The sequence below is a fragment of the Symphodus melops genome (genome assembly GCF_947650265.1).
Source record: "Symphodus melops genome assembly, chromosome: 12".
NCBI lineage: Eukaryota > Metazoa > Chordata > Actinopteri > Labriformes > Labridae > Symphodus > Symphodus melops.
In genome coordinates, this window is record NC_136702.1 from 6,641,152 (window position 1) to 6,658,640 (window position 17,489).

Consider the following 17,489-nt stretch of genomic DNA (forward strand, 5'->3'; position numbering starts at 1 on the left):
TACATTTGTTGGCAGTGATATTGTTTTTTATGGGAGATTCTATTTTACAGAGGGGGATGTAATAATATTATTATTATTACTATCATTATTATTATCATAATTATTTATTATTATTATTACTGCGTCGAGGAAGCCGGGGAAACCAGGACAGCCCGTGCAGGAGGAGGAGGCACGCATGAACTCCTCCCCTCACTCTGCTGCGATCTGTTACGTCCTGCTCCTCCTCCTCTCAGCAGCAGCAGCAGCAGCAGCAGCACAGGAGCTGCCTTACCTCGTCTTTCACGGAGGAGATCCCGAAAGCCGGAGTAAAAGCTAAACCCCATACACAGCCATGGCAGAAAACGCCGGCTTGGAAAACCACCGCATCAAGAGCTTTAAAAATAAGGGACGAGATGTCGAGGTGAGCCTACATGTCAATGAGAGTACATGCAGCCTGAATCAGCACAGTTTGACTGATGAATCCAGATAAATCCTCTGTCTTTGGGCCTCTTTGGGGAGCCTGGCCCCGGCTGCAGCTAGCCAGCCAGCTAACCAGCTAGCTAAGCTAACGTGAAGAGTTCGTCATCAAAGCTATCCCAGCAGCAAGTACACGATCTTTATCATCATTATCAATGTAACAGGAGAGGTTAGAGTTATTTTTTTGATTTTGAAATGTTTGTATACAAAAGTAAACAACATCACAGTTGTACGGTTGAATCGAGGGATGGGGGGGGGGGGTTTAAGGGCAGTTGGTGTAGCTGTCACTGACAAGCTAATGTTAGCTAACTAGCTAGTTGGATGGACACCGGTCGGGCCTGCCCGGCACTTTAATCTTCACATTTACTCACCTTTACAGCCAGTTAGCATAAAGTCACTCAACATGCTTTTTTAAAAATAAGTCGTCATTATCCGTATAAACTGCCAGTTCAGGTCGAATTACACGTTTGGTTCACACATCCACCCCTGACCAAACATTGCCCCTCCTTGTTAGCTTGTTAGCACTCAGCTGTTAGCTCAGCTTTTAAACACTTCAATGGTCTGCATTGATGCGAGGGGCCTTAGTTTACACACCTCTTTCATGTAAAAAATACATAAATACGCTGTTTAATATGAGTAGAAACGTTAGAGCAAGTGTTACTTGTAATTAAATGAAATACTCGTTGAGCTAGCACTAAACACTGTTAATATCTAACATGGTGCATGGCGACGTGTTAGTGACATATATAATAAGGTTAAATGGGATTTCTTTACTGGTACAGTCACTTGTTCTAGAAGTTGTCGTCGGTGGCCTGATGGCTAACAGGCTGGGTTAGTGTTGCAGCATCATTCAAACTAACAAGTCTAATTATAAATCTCTGTGACAGCATTAGTCTGTAATGCTCATCGACATGAAGGCAAAACCATTTGGCAGGGACTGTTCAAGGCTATTCCAGCTAAAGGAACCTAGCATTGATTGAAGGGGGAAATGTTAGAATGACACAAATCAGTATTAATACACAAGTGATTTATCAAACAAATTGCCGACCTGACTGACAAAGACATAAACGCCTGTCTGAAAGTGGACCTTCCTGTTTGACTATAAAGTGACTGAAAGCTCACTTTGATCCCACAGAGGTTGTTGTTTTGAAACTTGGAGTCAGTGTGACAAAGCACATGGCTACTATGACAGGCTGACTTTGCCAAGTGCATTCCTGATGCTATTTCAAGCATCTTGGATGTCTGACACGGGTCCTCTTTTAAAGCCTCGGTATGAATTTGAGTTTTCCTAAATGGATGACTCAGACCACATGCCAGGGAAGATCTGCCAGTTTGGGTTTTTTTTAATTAATGTAGGTCAGGCGTAACAGATCGCTCTTCATGACTGACATCACCAGGAACAGTTTTGGATGCTGTTTAGTGTTTTACACTGTATGTTAAACGTTCCTCATTTGCTTCCTGATATCATAAGGATAAAGAAGCAGTACTTCTTGTTGTCAAGCCTTTTTGTACCCTGTCTTTCTTGGATTGCAGAATATCAGGTCTTTGTTGTGTGTACAAACTGGAGGGCCTTAGTGGGCCCCTGCAGCTTTGTCCTTTAGGTTTTATATTATTTCTCGAAAGCAGAGGAAAAGCTGATATTTGGTTAAAGAAACCAATCAAATTAGGAAAACTAAGTCAACGTTGGTGTTCTTTCCATTCACAGTAATACGTGATTTTTCTGTTTTTGTTTGTGACTTTGCCTCTAAATAAACACGTGTTGTTGAAGTAAATGGAGTGCCATATTGTTGTTTATCAGTAGCCGGGAGATACCTCTGTGCTCCGCAGCCTCCTGAGTTATGACTGTCCCAGATTACGTAAAAGGCTATTTAGGAAGGCAACATGAACCTCTTGAAACAGTCACAAGATGCTGGACCATCTCAAACTGTTCAGGATGACCTGAAAATTAAAAACCCAACTGGACACACCGACATGGCAATAAGTGAGAGTCATTTGTCCTATCGTTTTCTTCAAGTTTCATTCTTAAAGCTTCAGTCATCAAATCCATGCTGATATGAAATATTATATTGAATTTCTTTTATTATTTGAAAGATTTTTCACTTGCAAATCAATTTGATATCTTTTTTTTTAACAATGGGTTTTTGATTTATTACTTCATTTTCTTTCACATGTAAAGAGCTGAAATGGGATTTTGCTGCTGCAGTAGATTGAGTGAATTCCTCAAAAAGACCACATATTATCTCATTATCGTGCTTTGTTGTCTCTTTTTAACAGACTATGAGAAGACATCGAAATGAGGTGACGGTCGAGTTGAGAAAGGTAAGAAAAGATGCATCATCTGCACGCATACACTCTCACACAAACACACTGCTTCAGTCAAAGTATTATAAAGAAACATGGTAACAGACTGGGGTGATTGATTCATTTTGACAGATATTGGGAGTATGTGGCACTTTTGGGACCAAGCAGCATATTTAGATTGTATCAAACGTGTCAAAGGGTCTCAGAGTAAACGTCCTCACAAACCACGATCACACTGATCAACTGACAGAGCATTTTCATGAGACCAAGTCATTTTTTTCCTGTACTTGTTACCTCTACATTCCTTCAGTTCTGCTTGGTGGATTGTAAGCTGGGCAATTATGGACCAAAACTCATATCTTGATAGTTTTTCGCTGACTGATGATGTTCGATATACATTGATAGCTCCTATATTGACAGTCAGTTGCACAAGTTCAACCTGTAAATGAAAATATGCTACCTGTTTGTGAGACTAATTAATTTTCTGTGTCACAGAAAACATTTTGTTAGTCATTTATTTTTCGATTCGAGAGAGACAGACAGAGACAAATGAGATGAGAAATAGGTGAACTGGCAGCTCTACAGAAGATGTGTGTAAAATTATTTTAATGTAACATGAACTATATTGATATTAATAATATTCTCTTAGCCTATTTCTTGTTTGAAAATATATCGATATATCACCCAGCCCTCGTACAACCCTTAAGCTCTAGGGTTTGGGTACATTGATAACTAAGTGTTCTCTTCAAACACACTTTTGATTCAAATGTCAATCTACTGGCTCTCTATGGATTCCTCTTTGCCTTTTTTCTTGCACACTTTCTTAAATTGAACTATTGTGTCCCAATGTTACATCCAGATGTACAATTTCTCACCCACTGAAACGTGCATCTGTGAAGCTAGCTGGCTACCAACTTAACAGACCCTGTCGTGTCGTATTTAATCATAAAATCCCTTCACTTCAAGTGGGATACCAGGTTCTTACTCTCCAAAATCCTTTCAGGAATAGGTATTTATAGTACAGATGCCACCATGCAGACAACACTTCCGTTTAATGTGGTCATTTGGCAAGATGAGAAAATGAATGTTAAGATTAATTATCCGCCGCGGAGCAAAGTGTCCTCAGAAAACCTCCTTTTTACGCTTTAATGACGTAGCTGTCCTGTAGCCCAACATTGAGTCGGGTTCAAAGTTGCTAGAAAGAAAGCCACATCTGATGCAGCTGTCTGCTTTCTGCTGATCAGTCGCAGGTCAGAAAATGACTCCATTAGTTGCAGCTGTTGTGTTCAAGGCCAATTGAAAATGTTTTGTATGTAATTGCCTTTCCAACGGCGAGTACACATTTTTTTTAAAATAAGCTGCAAAATAGAAACGTTACAAACGGTGATTTACAGGCCTGATGTCAAATTTGCCAACCTTCTCTGAAGCTAAATAAAGTTACTACAACGTTTCAAATCAGTGATGATGGATTGAAAAAAAAAAGAAGAGCAGAATTCATTGGAAGGATTTTTTTTTGGCCAGATACATGCAGTTGGTGCATGCTAAACAGTTAGTCATGTTGGGATCATTGTGCTGCTGCTTTATGTCGCCTTTGCCAAAAACGATTAGCTGAATTTAATTTGATCGGAAAAGAAGACAATGTGTTCATTTCATCTTACTGCTGGCGTCAGCAGCGGCCTCATCAGCGAGCGAGCGAGCTAGTTCCGCTGTCAGATCACCGTGCCCACGCAGAAACGCCACCTCCGCCGCCATGTTTTACACAGGATGTAGAATCGCACGTACGCTGGATGGATGCGTTTACCCACATGCAATTTCTTAAACCCCCCCGTGTGATGGACTGCTATTGCATCTATCTATCAATAACATTTACACAATAACAGTCATACAAGATGCAAAAAAAGACCTGAAAGATTTCCCATTGACGTCTGATACACAGTGCCTGTATCCTACAGAGGGCCTCTTTATTGATCCTCCCTTAATAATAATAAAAGCAAAACGTGTCCTGCCAATACAAGTCAGCTTTAATAAACTCTGGTTTGGGTCAACATACTTGTGATCTCTTCAGAAGGAGCTGAGCTCGGACTCAAAGCGCGTGCTGTGATGCTCTGTCGCTCGGTTGGAGACACACTGCGACAGAGCCCGGTGGGACATTTCCTGCTCGTACAAACAGATTTTCTGGTCAGAACTCGGAACAAAAGGCGCACTTTGAAAGAAACTGACAAATATGTCATGTTTGTTTCAGCATAATCTATAAGCAGATACTTCTTTTATGCTGCTGCTGGGTCACACTTATGCGATCAGGGTTTGCGAGAGGGATTTTTTTGTTCCAAACCGCTGATCGGTCTGAGGCTGTTTTTAGTTTCTCACAGTCGGAGTTGGCTGATTCACGTTGTTAAAAGGATGAATTACTGTTGTGTTAAGAGTTCTCTGATCCTGATTAAATGTGAGACCGGAGAGAAAGAGCATCCCATCACTTTCATTACGCAATCTCAAAGGTCTCACTGTAAGTCTCTGTCCACAGACATGATGACACAGGCTAACTGCTGGTGTGCCTTCAGACTTGGCTGGAACAGAGGTCGGAGTTCTTTCCTAGGAAGTAGTAATTCCTTTCCCTGGAAAGAAAAGCTCCGAGGAAAATTGCCCCTTCCTGGGATGAGAGAGGCATGTGTAGGTAGAGGAAGGCGCACTCTTGCTCTAGGAGCATTGTCCGTACAAAATGTAATAAATAAAAATGAGACTTTGCCAAGACTTTTGTGTTTAAAAAAAAAAAAGAGCCTGGCACAGAGCTGTCACTGTCACAGCAGGTGGAGATCATCTTTAGAAATGAACTATGCAATGATCATTTAAAGGAAGGATGACATGTGGGGTCAACTGGACTTGTAATTTCCCCCCCCCCCCCCCCCAAAAAAAGACTTCAGGCTCCATTTGAGACACTCAGAGAGAACGTCTGATAATGCTGGGGGGAAACAGGAAAACAGGCACGATGGCCCTGGGGTGACAGAAACCGAACGTCAGTGCTGTTTAGTCCCCGAGGTGTCCTCAAGTCTCGCACATTCCGTTTAGTGGGATCAGAGCAGCGAGAAGCACTGCACTGGCTGATTAGTCATCAGTGACGCACATCAGCACGACGCACAGGAATGTAGGGCACGGGAATCTCCTCCTACCACTGACTCACAGGCCCTGTCAATGGACGGGATGTGTGGGTCTCTCTCATTCTCTTTATGTGCTTACTTGCCTCTGAGTTACTGCGGGGGGGGGGGGGGGAGCTTGAGAACATATTGAAGGCTAGAGGGTAAAAAGTTCAGTGTCCTTCAAACAAGACTGTGATGATTATTTCCAACAAGCCCGCACACGACTTCTCTGACTTTCCCCTCTCACACCGGGTTTCCCACCGTCTGTTATCAGACTGTAAAAGTTTGGGGAAAGAAACTATTTCTAAGTTAGGTCTAGATGCTGTTACTTTAAGAATTCATCAATGCATTAATGAGCACTTTGATCTCCTCCCCTCATTGCTTCTCTCTTTTTTTTTCTCTCTCTCTCTCTCTCTCTTTTCATTTTCTTGACAGAACAAACGAGACGAACATCTACTGAAGAAGAGAAATGTCCCGCAGGAGGAGAGTCTGGAGGACTCTGATGTCGACTCCGACTTCAAAGGAGTAAGTGTGGGCGTGTTCTTTAGCGCGAGTCGTGAAGTTGAGACTGGACTGTCTGGATAATGGGTCAGACTGGTTAAAGTCCAGTGGGCGAAAAGAGCTGCAGTTAAAACGTCAATGTTGTTAATTTCTGTTTCCTTTCGATTAAAGCGATTTGCAGTGGATATGATATGAATGTGCTCTCGTGTTCTGAGCCAATTTACTCCAAATCCATCCCGCCTTTCTGACAAGAAACAAGTCTTATCAAGTGGCTGTCAATCATACCAGCCATTCTTACTGAGCAGATGTAGTTTTATCAGTTGTCAGGGAGTTTCAGCTGTTCAAATTCAACATTCACAAGTTCCAATATTAACTGAGTGAACGCTCGAGCAAGTCCATGTTTGTTCCAGCGCTATGATTTTTTTTGTCATTTTCTTCTATCCTGTCGCTGTCAAAGCAGATATGAGTTTAGTAATATCTGCTCCTGAAACTTCCTCCACAGCCGTCGCACAATGATGTGGAGTTTGTGCATGAAACAGCAATGAACCTTTAGCATTCACCCTTTCGATAAAGTCTGCTCTGTGTGCTATGGGCATATTGTTTACTGTATTGATGCCAGGAGTGCAGAATGTAATGAACTCAAAAAGCCATTAATGTCTAATTCATAGACATAATTCTAAAGCAGAAGATTAAATGATCGCCTTAAAGTGACAGCCTCCAAGTAAAATTATCAGACACTCGGACGACCCACAGCAGCACAGAGTCCTGATAGGACCGGGTCCTTCAACACTATTGAGTCCTCTAGATTTCAGCACATTACTATTTTTCTGGCTCTAAAACGACTAAATGTCCCCATTTTCATGAAACTGTAAAGAAACATCAATTTTTAAAAAATCGTTGGAGTGATCCAGTGTGTAAGAAGGTGGGGAAACCATCCAGCCTGGTAACAGTTATTAAAGAAAGTTTCTTCCAACAGCCGCCAAGCACTACGTATATGTAACTGATTTGTCGTATCTGACACTAAAATGTGTCGAGTAAACTCCGATAGTCTCTGAATAGAGCTCTTAAAAACTGTAAACACGCTGAGATAGATGAATCATATTGTGCAAAGCTGTGTTAATCAGGGGTCTGTCAAGCTGGGTATTGTTTTCAAGTATTTTTAGTTTGTTAAGTCGCAAAGTATGTCAAACATCCAAGTTTCCAACATTACATCTGTCTGTGTTTTTTATAGTAAGAAGCCATCAACAACTGTCAAAATACACTAGAGTTACTGCGCCCTAATGACGAGAACAGTCTGACGCCTTCGACTTTTATTTCTGATTGGTTTTCCCTTGATGATAACGAATGCTAAGCTAACTTTGCTAATCCTCTCCTTTTCTCTCACTGTAGCAAAATGTTACGCTTGATGCCATCCTACAGGTGAGAACTCGAACCATTTCAATTCTTTATTTATTTCCCTCTCCGAATATACCGACAGCACATCTGCTCAAGTGTTTGCTAATTAACATGTGCTAACAGTGATTGCTCTTTTTACAGAACGCTACCAGTGATAATGCTGTGATCCAGCTCAGTGCTGTACAGGCAGCCAGGTGCGTGACTGACACAACACACACCCGAGCACTCCAGCGTTTTATAAAGATGAATTACTTCAGCTGTGTTTTGCTCTCTCCTCTCAGAAAGCTGCTCTCGAGTGACAGAAACCCCCCCATCGACGACTTGATAAAGTCTGGCATCCTGCCCATTTTAGTCAAATGTCTGGAAAGGGACGACAAGTAAGTCTGCCTCCGTGACAGTTTGTGTTTGCCTTCAGCCTTGTTTATTCTCCGACGTGACGAGCATGGTTTCGTGGTTAAGACTGCAGACTGCTGTGCTGGATTACCAACACTGCAACTGTGTGTGTGTGTGTGTGTGTGTGTGTGTGTGTGTGTGTGTGTGTGTGTGTGTGTGTGTGTGTGTGTGTGTGTGTGTGTGTGTGTGTGTGTGTGTGTGTGTGTGTGTGTGTGTGTGTGTGTGTGTGTGTGTGTGTGTGTGTGTGTGTGTGTGTGTGTGTGTGTGTGTGTGTGTGTGTGTGTGTGTGTGTGTGTGTGTGTCCCACTGTGTCCACACGTGAGAGTGTGTGGAGGCAGGCAGGGCACTTGGCTGGTCTTCTCAGTTCAGGCCAAGCCAAATATAACTGCATTCCTGCCTCTCAGAGTTCCCAAATTCCCAGGACCTTGTGTTCAGTGAAGGGGGGGGGGGGGAATTGTAGGAAGAAGTTGCAAATATTTAACCAGGGCAGCTGATGAACACTTCCTGCTCGGGATGCAACACTGGATTATTTTGGACGTTTTTAATTTTTATGGAGAGATCAACAGTGCATATCAAACCAGCCCCCGTGTATCCAACAGGACAAATTGTCCACTTGTGTCTGTTGCCATGGCAAGCCAAGCCAGCTCAGTCTAATGACATGGTGAGCTACAGACTCACAATGCAACGTACAGCATGACAATGACCACCATTGAACAAGAATACGTTGAAAGCTTTTGAGGAATTGCAATATTAAGCTTCAAATGCATGCGAGGGCAGAAACTCAAACTTTCCATCCACAGACAGCCACACAAAGGCTGATTACATCACAAAGAGAGCCACGCCCTGTCTCCTGCTTTAAATCCCAGATAAACCTTCAGAGCACCAGTAGGAGCTGCAGATCATGGTTGGTTGCCTGATGAAATATTCAGCAGGGTAGACGGACTTGCCACACATCACCATAATACACTAGCATTTGGCTGGTGGGTGGTGTGAGGATCGCTGGCAATTGTGTGATTTCTATTTTTTTTGTGCGGGTTGCATCATTTTCACTTTCTCCCTTTTTGAGCACAGCCCCAGTCCACCAATCAGCACGAAACCCCGGCCGCTGATCTGCTGTCAGATGTGTTATTTGGTTAAAAAAAAAAAAAAAAACCCTCTCCCTTCTCATGGGTGTTTTCCATTGGTTGTGAAACGGTTAATGAAGAATCCACTTAAAGGAGACAAAAAACAAACTGTACCTGATGATTAACAAGCTTTGGATTTAAAGGCTAACGTTACATCGCTCGTACTGAAAAATACAAGAGCAGAAAAGCCCCGGATACACCGTCCAACATCAAAGATGTAGTTGCTGCTGAAAAAAGGCTGACTTTTGCATCACTTGAGTTCTCTCATGTTTTAGAAGTTGCATGTGAACGCATCACAAAGACAGTCTGTAGCCATCACACGTGTATTCTATTCTGCACCTATATAAGGAGGAGGGACTGTGTAAGGATTGTGGATACCCAAACCAATGTTATGCCACTTTTCTTAATGACTCTGAGGGATTGTTACTTCTGAACTAGAACATGTTCGATACAAGGGGCGCTAGAATTATCAGTCTTGGGTGTTTTGCTTGTGGAAGCGGAAAGAATCCGTTGTTTTCATTATTATGCTTCTCGATTCTCTCGCACTGAAGAGCTTAATGCAGAGAGATTTCTATCACCGAAGGGCTTCATTGCCGCTTTCACACGCTCAATCGACCGAAAGCAAACGAGCCTTCTTCTAACTGGTTTTGTTTTCTTTGCCCTCCAGCCCCTCTCTTCAGTTTGAGGCAGCTTGGGCTCTGACCAACATCGCGTCTGGGACGTCAGCACAGACTCAGGCTGTGGTTAAATCCAGTAAGTTGACACCGCAGCCTGTCCTCCCCCCAGCGGTCTGTTTGTACACCGTCTACAATCTGCTGAGATAGCATTATGTATTTGTGGCAGTCAGTTATTTCACGGATTATGCTTTTATTAGATAACTGTGGACTTGTTGTGCAGAGTGGGGGGGCGGAAATCATCATCAGCATGATCATCAGTGGGATTAACTGGCTGTTACAGAAGCAGCACAATCAAAAAGTAGATCAGAGATCAGCAAACAATTTTTTTTTTTAACTTTTTTTTAAGCTGAGAAAGAGCCTTGAATTCCGATGTGATTATGTAACATGGTGTTGATCAAATCAGAGTAATTGTAATCATTTTTTCTACAAACAACTTTTTTTATATTGAAGAATTAAAATCTCCATCCAAATTTGTATTTTTCTGTTTGGCTGTAACTACAATACATGTTTACAACAAGTGGACAAAGACTACATCTGAGGATATCTATATATTAGAACCAGCTCGCTTTATCATTTCAACTAGTTATGCAAGACCTGATGATCTTAACCTAGATTAACAGGAAACGGGGGGGGGGGGGGGGGATGAGGTACACTAAACACCATCAGGATCAGGAGTTGAACCTGCGACCAGTTCGACAAGGACAGGAGCCTCTGTACACGTGGTATCTGCTCGACCAGCGGCCCAAAAGAACACGTTTTTGAAGCTAGAATTTGCTCAAACTTGTCGACACGAATTCCTTGTAATTCAATTTTTGTTCTGAAACTCCTCCTGAAGTTCACGTCAGCTGTTATGTGTCTTATAAGTTGTGACACAGTCGTGTATTTGTCTTTTTTTTGGCTTTGAGGTTTTCCACAGGAGTTGCTTTAACTCTCCCCGCGGACGAGTCTTTGACCTGATGTTTGTATGTTTAGATGCGGTGCCCCTGTTCCTGCGACTGCTGCACTCTTCCCACCAGAATGTCTGTGAACAGGCTGTATGGGCTTTGGGAAACATTATAGGTAAGCAGTAGCATGTTATTGGGAGTGTGAATATTGTTCTGTGTAGACCGAGTGTTGACCACTGTCCTCTTTCCTTCCCAGGTGATGGTCCACAGTGCAGGGACTATGTCATCTCCCTGGGCGTGGTCAAGCCTCTGCTATCTTTCATAAACCCATCGATCCCCATCACCTTCCTCCGCAACGTCACCTGGGTCATTGTTAACCTCTGCCGCAACAAGGATCCCCCGCCCCCCATGGAGACTGTGCAAGAGGTTGGTGTTTGTGCAAGCAAACTCTCGTGTGCCAGACAGATGGAAGTGTTGTTCTGCAGTCGTCTGTGTCACTGCAGGCTGAGTCACAGCGTTTTCAGGAGCCGATTCAGCCATGTCACCCGAGGAGAATTTCAAGCTACAAAGCTCTATTGGTGACCTTTTGAAGTCTGGTTTTGACAGCTTTAGTCCTCTTCCCTTTGCCCTGTTTCTGCCTCCATCTGATCAACTATTCCTTCGCCAACATCCAGCCCACTCACAACCAGCTTTTCTGTCCTCCACAGATACTGCCAGCCCTCTGTGTGCTAATATATCACACCGATATTAATGTGAGTATCAGAGCGGAGGGCTTTCGAGAAAAAAAAAACGACTTGATTTTATTCACTTATTTTAAAATCTGTCTGCCATCTATTTTTTCCACGTTTTGAATGAACAATTTTTTTTTGTTTTTGTGTCTAGATCCTCGTAGACACAGTATGGGCCCTGTCCTATTTGACAGACGGCGGCAACGAGCAGATTCAAATGGTCATTGACTCCGGAGTCGTTCCATTTCTTGTGCCTCTCCTCAGCCATCAGGAGGTCAAAGTACAGGTGAGAGTTCTATTCAATGAACTGAATATATCAGCTAATACCTTTTTTTTTTTTTTGTTTCTTTGTCTCCACTGAGGTGAGACTTTGTCATGTCAGTAGAGAATGTTCTTCACCTGGTGCACCTTGGTTTGTCTTGACTCTGCAGACGGCAGCTCTGAGGGCGGTGGGTAACATCGTGACGGGGACGGACGAGCAGACGCAGGTTGTGCTCAACTGTGACGTCCTCTCACACTTCCCCAACCTTCTCACACACCCTAAAGAAAAGATCAATAAGGTATCCCGGCGTTTACTTCCATGTTGTTGTTGTTGTTTATTTTAAGTCTCATTACTTGGAACAAAAATAGAAGTCTGCTCCGTGAGTGCAGCTTTGAAGCTCTCTGACTCACTGCCAGGAAGTTTGCTTTCTCAGAAGCAGGTCTACTATTTTCTTAGTCATTATTGTGAGCTAAGATTAGAGCTTGGGATTTGTTTGGGGAAAATGACTATTCACGACTGAAGTCAAACTTCTTGAGCATCGTCAACTTCTGACAGATCTTAGTTGTTTTTTTTTCTTGCTCAAAGTCCACACACTGAAAGTAAGGTTAACGAACGTGCAGCTCACATTGGCATTAATTGTAATCAACGCTCCTAAGATTTATTTAGGATGTACTAAATCAGATGTTTAAACATGTAGCATTTGAGGTTAATACCACAGCTGAGGTACAACAAGTGAGAGAGATGATGAACGTGATGCTTTGGATGAATATCCATGCGTGTGTTGAGGGCTTAGGGCCAGTTTTGACCATTTGTCGCCGGTCTGTTTCCAGGAAGCAGTCTGGTTCCTGTCCAACATTACAGCTGGGAACCAGCAGCAGGTCCAAGCTGTGATCGACGCTGGACTCATTCCTATGATTATTCACCAGCTGGCTAAGGTTTGTGCATGGAGGAAGAATGTGGAAAGAATCTCTCTCTCTCTTTCTCTCTCTCTCTCTCTTTCTCTCTCTCTCTCTCTTTCTCTCTCTCTCTCTCTCTCTCTCTCTCTCTCTCTGTGTTCTCCACTCTCTTCATTTCCCCACCAATCATAGAAGAGCTTGAAGCTGGCGCTCACGAGTATTAAGACGCGTGGACGCATTCAGTGTTTTGTCGACAGAGATCTCCTGATGCATGCAGTGAATAATGACTCCAAACCTACCCGAGATGTCTTGGAGTCTCGATATTCTCGTGTTGTGCTAAAAGCCTGCCGCGTCCACATTTTAGTGACAGCCTGTTTCTCTTCAGGGCGACTTTGGCACTCAGAAGGAGGCAGCCTGGGCCATCAGCAACCTCACCATCAGCGGGAGAAAAGACCAGGTGGGATTGGCTTTGGGACTTGTGATGTAAAAATCTGCAATATTGGGTGTGATGTGTTTTTGGTTAACATCAGAAACCCTTTGTAGCATGTGTGAGTCACTCGGTCTTCAAATATTGTATCATTTTAAAAAAAGAGATTTTTCTTTTTCTTTTTTCTTTTCAAGAAGCAAACTGTCCCCGTTATTGATACTTGAAACTAGGCCATGTTGTATTGTACACATTTAAAGGTCATCCAGGAGAGTCCCCACTTGTAACCATGTACCTATGTTGTAATCAAGTATGGATGTGGTGTGTATGTGTGGGTTTGTGTAGGTGGAGTTCCTGGTTGAGCAGAATGTCATCCCTCCATTCTGTTACCTGCTGTCAGTGAAGGACTCGCAGGTGGTGCAGGTGGTCCTGGACGGCCTGAAGAACATCCTCATCATGGCGGGAGACGAAGCCAGCACCATCGCTGAGATCATTGAAGAGTGTGGAGGTCTGCACCTGATTAATGCTGATGGTTACATTTAGTCTGCACTTTCTTTTAGATCTCCTTTTTTTATTTCAGCTGATGTATTTTTATTAGATTTATTTTTGTCAGTGAGATTCATGGTTTATAGTTTCTGTTCATTCTTATTTTGCTAATGAGTTCATGTTTTAATTATGTCCCTGTTCAATTAAACCCTAACTGTTAAAAGTCGGAGTGAGTTCCTGTTGCTAATGTTGAAAAACCCTCCTGAATATATGATGTCATTTTACAGGTTTGGAGAAGATAGAACACCTGCAGCAGCATGAGAATGAGGATATCTACAAACTAGCCTTTGAGATTATTGATCAATACTTTTCAGGAGATGATGTAAGTTTCACAACATTTTCATCTTTTCTTCTGCTCCCACTTTTTGCTCACTCAAAATCTTGCTTTGATACAAAATCTGTCTTCTTTTTTTTTTAGATTGATGAAGATCCCAACTTGATCCCTGACACCACTCAAGGAGGGACATTCAACTTTGATCCAGCTTCCAACATGCAAACAAAAGAATTTAATTTCTAAAAAACAAAAAAAATCCAGGATGTTCGCTTCAACCAGCTGCACGGGTACTCTGTAATCATCCTAAGACATTCATCCATCTCTCCTCCAACCTGGCAACCTGGTACCGAAGGATTTACAAAACATCACTTCAACACCACTGAAGGATTTACCCACCCCAACCTCTGCACTGCGGGGTGTTTTTTTTGTTTTTGTTTTGTTTTTTCCTCTCTCCATCCTTCACTGTACACCGTTAAAAATCTACATCGGAATCCTGGTCATCCAACAGGCACCATCACAACCTGGCAACCTGCATCCGGAGGATGGTCGGCACTGTCTGCTAGTGCTTCGATAATATCACCCAAAAATACAAACCAGAAGGTAGAGGAAGCCTTCATGGCAAGATGTTATTGCCAAATGTCAAATCTTCATAGAGCGAAAAACACAAGCACATTTTCAGACACACACACTCACATGTACACACGTTTCGACACTTAGAATTTGTGTGCATACTTCTGTTAGAAGTCATCATATCACTTACTGGGAAGAAATACTGCTGTTTGTTTGTGGTTTCTTTTTGTGCTTTCCCTCCCCTGGATTGTCCTCTGGTGTTAACTTCACCTACGTGCACGCACACTGACAAACAAGAACACACATCGACACACTTTAGTCACACAGATCCCCCCCCCCCCCCCCCCCCAATCCACCCCCCCACCCTCTCCCAAACCAGTTTAAAGAGTTAATCCCAGAGCTAAGCCATGACTAACCACGGATCCCCCCACTGCCCTCCCAGAAGAGTCCTGGCGCAGGTGGAGGGAAGAAAGGGCTCCAAGGCGAAAAGAGGACTCCGTGGCGAACTGACTGACGGGACGTTTGACTCAATGACGTCACTTTTTTTTTTTTTTTTTGTAACGTGACCTCTGTTGAATTATCAAACTTATTAATAAGGAAAAAAAAACGTCAAAATGTGAAGAAAATGCCAACATTTTTTTTCCAATTGATGCAACTGTAAGACCCACTCACTGGCCTGCTCCTGATTCAGCAAAGCGACAGCGTCAAGATTTTTTTTTTAATTTTTTGCTGCAGATGTGTGATTACCTGTATGGGGAGGAGTCACCTTTAGGTGAAGGCGCAGAGACTTAGTAGAAGAGGGACACGTCAGCTGTAGTGTTCCCCCCCTACAGGACATCATTTCTGCAGAACGAGCTTGGTCACGTCCTGTGATCCTGTGACCCGTCTGCTCGAGACTCCCCTGTAATGTGAATCTTGAAAGAAAAAAAAAAAAGTGGGGGGAGGGTCAACTAAGATTTTTATTTTTTTTTTTAAGGAAAAAGAAAAGTCGAGCTGAAATCGGCCTGAATCAACCTTGTTTTAATTATTTTTAAACCTCTCCTCAAAAAAAACAAACAAAAAAAAAATCAACCTTTAGGTTCATGTTTCAGCTTCTCCTGGTTGAGTCTGTGGAGCTTCCATTTGTCTGTTTTCTTTTTTTTCTTCAGTCTTATGCACACGTCTGAGAGGCATATTGATGTCTGCCTGCAGAAAGGGACCTATTCTCCTCGAAGACTAGACTTATATAATGAGTACAGGTCCTGACCTTTACAGTACTTAACTACTTTTGATGAAGAGGTAACATGTCATCACTCGATTTGAATAATTGTACAAAAAAATGTGATGTGTATCTCTCCTTTGCCGTCTAATGAATATATGAATATATTTACATAAAGCCTGTACAAAGCTGCTGCAGCTGACAGTCATTGGATGGACGATTAACCTTACTGTCAAAGATGGCTGGGGAGGTTTTCTTTTTCTTTTGGAAGCAATATTTCTTTGTTTTATTGTTTTTATTTTTGACTTGCATATGTATTGTGATGACATGCTGATAAATTGGAACAGGCTGTTTTTTTTTTTCCCCTCTCTCTCTCTTCGTAGTGGTGACGGGCTGTTTAAAAATGTGCCGTCCCATGTCTCAGTTGGTGTGTGGGTGTGGTATCAGGGGGTCAAAGAAAACCCTGAACCTGACCCCAGCCCCTGGTCTCGAAGACTTTATGATCCTCTGGTTGGCTGCTAACTACTGAGAGGGGGTCAGAACGACGGGTGGGGTGGGTTACACTTGGGGTTTTAAATATTGGGTGGGGTTGTTATGAGCAGCCCAGGCTTGTTTTTGGGACTAGCTGTTTATTACTGAACAAAACTATAGAGAGGGTGTACAGTCATGAACTAGCAGACTAGACCGAGCCACTTTAAAGATTTACAATTTCGTTGCCTTGTATTCGCATTGAATACAAGCTTATGTTTGTTGCAAGATTTTTACTTGCTCATGAAAAGTTGTTTTAAATAAAAAAAAAAATAATAGGAGAAAAGCAACAGACAGCGTTTTGGCCTCTGATTGTTTATATCTTTTTATAAATTTTAGATTGAATTCCTCTCTTTAAGGTGGCTCATTGATGCTTTCAACTCTTGTGCATATTAAAGACAAGAACGAGTTGAAAATCATTGTGCCTTTTGTTTTTCATTTCAACTAAAACTACGTTTTATTGAATAGAAAAAAAAGATTATTCTCGCAACTGAAGAATTGAGAAACAGGAGATGTGGCTACAGGAATAAATGTGCTCTCCTTGTTGTTTGGAGTTGCCATGGGAATGCTCAATGCTGCTCTCTGCTGTTGAGAGCAACCGCTCCCCTCCGATCTTATTCACTGAACATTGTAACACACCATTTCTCCCACTCATTACTCCCCTTACCCCAAAACACCACCAATCATGATTGCCATATTACCGTCAGGGGATATTTGAAATGATCTGCCCTCATCTCACCCTCAGGACATAATCTGTGTTTCTGATCCTAACCAAAATAAACTTGCTGTTTAGCCGTTGGATCCTTCGTGCTTGCAAGTGTTGTGATTCACACATACAGTGGCTGTTAGTTCAAATTAAGTTGTACCGCAAAAAGATTTATTAGGTTTTATGCTCCTAGATGTGTTCAGACCTGTGGCACTTCCTCTTCATGGAAACCTAAAAGTAATTATTTTGATTAGTAAGTTTGACAACACATCATAGGATAATTTCAGTGTCACATTACTCTTTTCTCTTGAGGTTAGGGTGGTGTGTGTGACATTATTTGACACCCCAAAAATAACATTTTACTTGTACAGGTGACTCCAAGGTCAGGCAACACGAGCAGAAAAATGGTGTTAGTGTTATGAAAACGAAATGTTTGAGTGGCACAGCTACAGCATGTACGTAACTCACAAAAGAATAATGGTTAACTAAACCTGC

At 42.4% G+C, this 17,489-nt stretch overlaps 1 protein-coding gene across 1 annotated transcript; it reads left to right on the plus strand.

The window, feature by feature from the left end:
• Positions 1-120: 120 nt before the first annotated feature.
• kpna3 (karyopherin alpha 3 (importin alpha 4)) lies at positions 121-17,089 on the plus strand. The gene is made up of 17 exons (XM_079357256.1): positions 121-400; positions 2,731-2,775; positions 6,324-6,413; positions 7,779-7,808; positions 7,926-7,978; positions 8,066-8,161; positions 9,969-10,054; positions 10,951-11,037; positions 11,119-11,288; positions 11,570-11,614; positions 11,745-11,876; positions 12,022-12,150; positions 12,683-12,787; positions 13,134-13,205; positions 13,518-13,680; positions 13,946-14,040; positions 14,137-17,089. Exons 1-17 carry the CDS (start codon positions 332-334, stop codon positions 14,233-14,235), a joined length of 1,566 nt encoding a protein of 521 aa, XP_079213382.1. The 5' UTR covers positions 121-331; the 3' UTR covers positions 14,236-17,089.
• Positions 17,090-17,489: the final 400 nt, after the last annotated feature.